Here is a 7,747-nt window from a genome sequence, read left to right on the forward strand (position 1 = left end):
AAATTTCGGTCAAATTTGACCCGAATTTGATTTTTGGCCAATTTCTTTTTCCTTTCTTCTTGAATTACTTCCAATTCATCCAAGTCACTTAAATGACTAAAATGGCAGCTGTTACAGAGGAGTGTTATGTTGACGCGTTGAAATTTCTTCGAACGCTTGATCCAGGTTCATGATGGGTAGGTCGTTTGCAAGGCGGTGTCGATGTTCTACTCGCTTTGCGTTTCTTGCTCGTCGGTGCGCCCTTTGATCTTCTATCTCTTCCCCTTGGACATTGGCAGAGAGTTCATCCACCGACACGTCATCAGGGTGACGCTCGCGTCGTGGATTCCTTTCTGGTTGTTCTGCTCCATCATCATTGGCTCTTTGGGGAGTGACAATGGCGAGTAGTTCTTGCTCTGGGGAGAAACTACTCGAGCTTGACATGATGATCTCCGTAGGGCCGTCTTCTTCGTAGATAGGAGACAGAGGTGTTCCTTCCATGTATGGGAGGTCATCGAGATACGCGACGAGGTGTGACTCGTCATCCCTGGCAAGGGCAGATGGTTTCATGCTAGGTCAGTAGACGAATCTGCCTTGTGGAGTAGATGTGATTACTAGGCCTTGCTGCGGACTTGATAAGGGAATCTCCTCGTCCGAATCCGAGTAGTAGTCAAAATCCTTGATCGAACCCAAGTTAGATATTGTCGAATTTGTAAGCCCGGCAGTCCACCAGGGGGTTACCCAAGTGGTTGATTTATAGGTGAGGGCGATTGCAAGACCAAGAACTCGAAAGTAATCGCGAGAAGCCTGGTAGAAGGCGCCTGCGTTTCAGAGTCCGAACGGGAACCGAGTTGTGTTGTAGACCGATTCGCACGATGGCACGAGCGCTAGCTCGTGGGAACCAATCCGACTGGTGGGAGAAGTCGAGTTGTACTTGGACTCGCCCTTGGGACCTCGGAAGAGGTCGAAAATTTTGTTAAATTTTTCAAAGAAACCTCCAAAGCTTGGCGATGGAGATCAATGTTGTAAAGCTTCTCCTACAGGGCCGGTACGATGTGGCGGTGGAAGTTCCCAACACCGTTCGCCACGCAGACCTAGAAGCCGAAGACGAACGTCGTGCCTTCTTCGAACGCAACGGTGGACTTGAGGATGACCGGAGCCATCGAGTTCCCCAGTGGATCTTTAGCGAGATCCTCTACCTAGCGCGCCAGCTGTCGGTGTTTAGACCCGGCAACCTACTGAGGGGGTACCCAAGGTAGTGTTTTGTACGTGGGGCTCGCCGAAGACAAGGAACTCGAAGGGGAACTCGAACACACGATTTAGACAAGTACGAGCCGCTTATGTTGCGTAATACCCTACGTCCTGTGTGTTGGTTGGATTGTATTAATTGATGGTATATTTGGAGGGGGTTCCTGCCTTGCCTTATATTGCTAGAGGTAAGGTTACAAGTCGGTTGTTGCATAGGAGTTCTAGTTGGATTCGACCAGAGAGTTCTACTCTAATTGCTACGAGTAGTTTCCTAATCCTCAACTAGTCCTTGTCCGCCACGTAGACTACGCCGTCCTGCACCGTAGTCTTCATGTCTGACACATCTTGGCATACAACCCCGTATTGTAGGACTGTCTAAACCTTCCGATGGATCCATAGATGTATGGTCGACAGGTAGCGAGACCGAAAAGGAGAGGGAGAGAGGGTGGCGGCTGAGCTTTTGATAAACCTAGGGTCCGAGTTCACTGCTGAGCTTTTAACTGAAATGTTTTTTTCATCCCAAATTATTATTTGTTTTGACTTTTCTAGATACATAACTTTTGCTATGGACCTATGTATATAGAAAAGATAAAATAAATAGTAATTTAGTACGAAGGGAGTGAGTAAGCATGGAATTTCTTCGGTGCTTAAGAGGAACACGATCGTGGGACTTGCAAATTTTGTATTCCTTCTCCCTACAGACACTGACAGATCCAAAAGCTTATGAGCACTCCTTTTCAGGATTATCTATCAGTACATACAAAAATACACTTTGAAGACCCCAAAAAAAACAGCAGTTTATATCATCTAGAAATTCCATCTTGATGGATTTAGGAGTGCACGTGAAACCAATCTGGTTCATATAAGCTCTCCAGCTGTTGATTTCCTATCCGGTCACGTTTTTTTTCTTTTAGAGGATGGAATATCCGGTCATAAAAAAGTTCAACCTTCTTCTGTAGTTAGTAGGAGCATGATTTAAACTCGAAACAAGCTGTCACGTGCTGTTTATTTAATTTCCAGCTCAGCACCAAACGGTAAGATTTCGAACTACTCCGTCCGTACTTGCGATCCCACGAGAGGAGGGACGACGGGCGTCAAAGGGAGTACTAGGGGCCCACCCTCCAGTCTCGGAAGACGGCCAAGCGGGGCCCTACCGTCAGCCGCCGCGGCCGCGACTACGTGCGTCGATCTGACGTCATCCGGTTCATGCTGTGAACGCGAGAGGCGGCCACGAGTCCGCGACCGACCGGGAGCCCGGGACCGAAGCCGCGTCTTCCTCGCCTCGCCGATCTCTCCTCCTCCCTCCCGTTCGTGCGCGCCGGCCTTATTATTACCTTCTTCCGCTCTCTCTGTTCCCTCGCTAGCTCGTGGTTGGGGATCGGATTCCGTAGACGTCGCCGAGTGAATTGATCAGGTACGTGCATGCAGATCGATGTCGCCGTCGTCGTTGATACCTCGCCCTAATCTCCGATCCCTTCGTACGTTGTATGTCGTTGATACGATGGAATCTCGTTGATCCTTCCTTGCATTGACGCGTCGTGTGTGTGCGTGCGCGCGCTTTCGTAGGGATCGTCGTCGGCGCCAGCGATGGACCGCGACGAGGAGATGGGCCACGGCGACCGGTCGCTGCTGTTCATCGGCGACGAGGACGACGACCTCGGCGCCGACCGGGACGGCGGCTCCCCGCCGACCTCCTCCGACGAGGGCTCCTTCTCCGAGCGGAGCGACGACGACGCACGCACCCCACGGGGCGGGCGCGGCCGCGGCGGCGATGAGAGGGGCGACGCGCCCGACGACGGCCAGAAGGGCACGTGGCCGCAGAGTTACAGGTTCGCCCTCTCGCCTGTCCTCCTCTTCCTCCACGCGACGACATGATCCATGCAGTAACGGCGGCCTGATTTGATTTCTCTCATCGGGGTTTTTTCGTGTCGCGCGCAGGCAGTCGATCGACATGCTGAGCGCGGTGCCGTCGCCGACGGTGAGCACGCTCATGGCGGCGAGCCCGAGCCTCACCAAGTTCGGGAGCTCCTTCATCAAGGCAGGGAGCTCCTTCTTCCTCAAGAAGGGGGAGGGCTCGCTGCTGCCGCTCACCAGGCCGCTGCTGCCGACTTCGCTATCGCAGCTCTCGCAGTCGTCGCTGCACCGGCCGCCCGTCAAGCAGTCCACGGACAACCTCGGCCTCCCGCCGCGGCCGCCGGCTGCGCACGAGGCCGGGCTGCCGGAGCGGCCGTCGAGGGTGTGCCTTAAGTCCGACTACATCGAGCTTCCGCCGCCTGCTAGCAAGTGCAGCAGCGGCCAATCAATCATCAATGGTGCGTTCAGCTAGCATTGATTCTTTTGGAGTTAAATTTGTTTGTTCATGTCCAAAACTTCATGCATTTATACCTGAATACTTCTGAACTGGTCTGAATAACTAGCTAGTTTCAGGAACATGGATGCCAATTTCAGTAATGCTAACCTTGACTTCAGTAATGATAATGTTAAGCTCAGTTAATCTTGAATTTTTTGTGCTAAGTTTGTTGTCCATCACAAGTCATAACTGAATATCTGAACTGGTCTGAATCAGCTGCAAAGTAATTAGCTAGGTTCAGTATCATGGATTCTAATCTTTGTTTCTGAATCTCTCGTTGAAATTGCAGGGTTTAATGTTCTTTGCGGCGTTGGAATTCTCACCACGGCTTATGGAATCAAGGAAGGAGGATGGTTAAGCCTCCTACTGCTGCCCTTGTTGGGTGGCAGTTCGTGCTACACTGGCTTGCTTCTGAAGAGATGCATAGACAGTTCACCGAACATTGAGACATACCCAGATATTGGACAAGTCGCTTTTGGTATATTTGGTCGAATCTTTGTATCGGTGTGTATTCCCTGACAATATACATTTCTGCAAATTCATCTCATCTATTGTTTGACTGATAACATCTCTTTTGCAGGTGGTACTTTACATGGAGCTTTATGTAAGTATTATCTGGTTCTGAAACTTATTACTGGGTACAGTCAGTATGCCTTTGATTGCTGAACATAAGTAAACTTTCTTATGCAGGCAAGCTGTGTGGAGTACATCACACTGCTAGGAGACAGCTTATCCTCAGTGTTTCCCTCCGCACATTTAGCTTTTACCGGTGTCGACCTGAACGCACATAATCTTTTTGCAATCACAATGGCCTTGGCAATTCTTCCATCAGTCTGGCTCAGGAACCTCAGCCTCCTCTCATATCTTTCTGGTAAGTACTATGTAGAATCTATACAGCATTACCTCTTATCTTTCAGGGCAATGTAGGACTATTTCTGCTCTTTTTATAAAGAATGACAGTACTAGAATTGACTCTTATAGCTACTATTTCAGTTAGTTCTTGAACAACAAAATAATCTTTCAATGAATGGATGATTGTTCTTGACCATCTTTGCACTGAATTATCGCAGCTGGAGGTGTGATCGCAACAATAACAGTTATTGTTTGCCTATTTTGGGTTGGCATTGGAGAAGGAATTGGATTCCACCCTTCTGGTGCTATAGTGAACGTGACCCACCTTCCAGTGGCACTTGGCCTGTATGGATACTGCTACTCAGGACACTCGGTTTTTCCAAACATATATTCGTCAATGAAGGACCGCTCGCAGTTTCCATTTGTGCTCCTGTTCTGGTAAGTACCTCAAATATCAATACTATTGAGTAGCATCTGAACCTGACAAATGAAATGCTACAGTACTGCTATCTCCATTCAGGCAAACCATACTATAATTTTGCTGTTTATTGTAAAAAAATGTTTGCCAGCTTACATCATATTATTCTCCACTATTTCAGCTTCACAGTGGTCACACTCGTGTATGCTGGAGTTGCTGTCTCAGGGTTTCTGATGTTTGGCGAGTCCACTATGTCACAATTCACACTGAACTTACCACAACAGTACATTCCCTCGAAAATTGCCATTTGGATGACGGTATGAGGAAAAACTCCCTGATCATTCCATTGCATTGGAACCAAGAAGAGATGCTAATTGCTACACTTGATTTTTCTTTTCTGGTGTCAGATTGTGAATCCATATACAAAGTATGCCTTGACGATGACGCCAGTAGCCTTGTCGATTGAGGAGGCGCTGCCTCAGAAGATGCAGAGTTACCTGGTTGGAATGTCTGTTCGGACATGCCTTGTCCTCTCAACTGTTGCGGTGGCTCTGCTTTTTCCATATTTCGGTGAGTGATCATTTCAGTTACTGAATATCAGTTTTTCTTTCCTAAATCCTAATTACTGAAATTTATACCCCCCACTCCCCCAACAACAACAACATCATGCCTGATAATGCTCTTCCTATACCATTATTTTGCAGCTCTCGTGATGGCATTGCTTGGATCTGTCTTCACAATGCTTGTGGTAAGTTCTGAACTTTTAAATTTACCTAAACTTCTGCGAGGGTTCTTTTTTTTGGCTAATTGAACAAAATTATTAAGTAATTTAAAATATGATTGATGACTTACAGGCTCTCATACTCCCATGTGCATGCTATCTCTCCATCAAGAAGGGTGCAGTACCTTTGTGGGAGGTAATTAACTCGAAATACAGACATAAACTTCAAGCCTGAAACTGCTAAACACTGTATATTAACGACCTAGCTTTTCCTTTCTTTTCAGATAATCCTGTGCATAATCATCATAATGATCGGGGTCGTTTGCGCTTGCGTCGGATCATACACCTCAATCAACCAGATGATTAGTAGCAGATAGTGCATGCTGTCTGATCTATGTGTAGTTCTTACAGATTCCTTTGAAGGTTGTCAGAGTTTTACTGATTCTTTCAATGTTGACAGAGTACCTGAAATCAGCAGTATGTCGGATTTTTGTAGCCACGTATATTCGTTCCTTCTTTTTTGACAGAAATTCTGTAAGAGAGTTTGTTGTATCCCGTTTGGATCCCTTCATTTTGAAGGAATTGGAATCTATTTAATGGAGTAGGCTAATTTATTTTGAAATGTGGGATTCCACAACTTTCCAAAGTTTAGATATAAGCCTATGTTAAATTCATAGGGTGGGAGATGGAAATTGATTCTATAGATTATGATTATTAGAATGGAATTCAATTCTTATAGCACGCTCTTTGACTCGCTTCCATCTAGCAGAAATGCAGCACATAAGTATCTCTCACATATGGCCAACAATAATAACAAATATATTCCACATACAATTATATTATTTTAATTAATTTGTGTCTAAATTATGATTATTAGAATGAAATTCAATTCCAAGGATCCAAACGGGGCCTAAGAGAGTTTGTTGTATCAGGTGAAGGTTGTGTTTCTGACATCCATGAGAGTAAATTTCAAAAGATTTCTTTTGCAGGCGCGTCTTCGGTTGTCATTTGTACAGAGCAGGAAAAAACAATTCATCATCATCTAAAAAGAACAACTAGAAGAGTATAACACTTCAGTCGTTGATAAGTTGATTATAGACTTGCAGCATCCATCCTCATTTTTTAAAAAATGACTGCTAATGCACAGTTTTTATGTACAGATACTGATTGTCAAGAAACAAGGTTACTATAGTGACCATCTTGCCTTGTTTCAGAGTTCAGGCTTTTGATACCAGCACGAAAGAAAAAAAACATGGCGACAAGAACACTAATTTGCACTGAAATAAGGAGTGTATTAGCCTTCGACAACAAACAATGCTGTCCTTCAGACAGAATAGAGACTACAGACTAGTAATTTTCTGACACTATAAACACTATCAAGCACAGGATGGCCACAGAACAGGCACATCTCTGATCTCTCTTCCTCTGACTGTGAGAAAGAACAGTCACTATGACACTTGAACCTACCACCACTCTAGGCCCAATTGGGCCCAGTGTCAGGCCCCTGATGGGCCCATGGCCCTGGAGTGCTACATTGTCAGTCCCTCCAGCACACGAGCATGGTGACGCAGCAGCGCACGATGTAGAACCTTGCCCTCTGCTCCTTCACCAGGCTCGCCAGCCGGCCCGGCACCGACCGGGCTGCCGGGCCTCTCGACGTCCGGGCCTTGAGGCTCGCCACCGGGCTCCCCTCGCCCGCCACAGCCGACGATCTCCGGCTTCCCTTCTTGAACAGCATCTTGCTCTTGTCATCCATGTACATCTCCATCTCTCTAGCTAGCTCTCTCTAGGAATCAAAATCCAGTGGCAAATGGGAAATGAGAAGTAGCTAGCTCTATGGAGGAGGAGTTGTTGTTGCAAACTTGCAATGTGCAGCAGGTATCTTGCTCGTGGTTGGTGATTGCAGATGGATGGAAAGAGTGGTGAGGCCTGGGTGGTATTTATAGGCCCGCCCCCTGATGGGATTCCAATCCAATCCAAGTTAGAGCTCCCGTGTTATGCGCTGTTAACGAGTGATTGGATTGGGAGGCCATGGGTGGTGATTAATTAACTAAGACTAATCTCCTCCATTTGTTGCATTGTCCGGTGGGACATCTCTTTCCGCCGCGTCCATGATAGTATAATGGACCATGTCCCCCGGGGACAGGGCCGTGGGCCCGGCCGGCTTGCATTACGTCGC

At 47.1% G+C, this 7,747-nt stretch overlaps 1 protein-coding gene across 1 annotated transcript; it reads left to right on the top strand.

Moving 5' to 3' along the window:
- Nucleotides 1–2,783: 2,783 nt before the first annotated feature.
- Nucleotides 2,784–6,388, top strand: LOC117849282 (amino acid transporter AVT1C). The gene is made up of 11 exons (XM_034730844.2): nt 2,784–3,056; nt 3,166–3,539; nt 3,867–4,081; nt 4,158–4,181; nt 4,268–4,448; nt 4,648–4,867; nt 5,029–5,164; nt 5,255–5,417; nt 5,552–5,595; nt 5,702–5,764; nt 5,853–6,388. Exons 1-11 carry the CDS (start codon nt 2,815–2,817, stop codon nt 5,943–5,945), a joined length of 1,755 nt encoding a protein of 584 aa, XP_034586735.2. The 5' UTR covers nt 2,784–2,814; the 3' UTR covers nt 5,946–6,388.
- The last annotated feature ends 1,359 nt before the right edge of the window (nt 6,389–7,747 follow it).

Source organism: Setaria viridis, chromosome 3 (assembly GCF_005286985.2).
Source record: "Setaria viridis chromosome 3, Setaria_viridis_v4.0, whole genome shotgun sequence".
In the NCBI taxonomy this organism is placed as follows: Eukaryota; Viridiplantae; Streptophyta; class Magnoliopsida; order Poales; family Poaceae; genus Setaria; species Setaria viridis.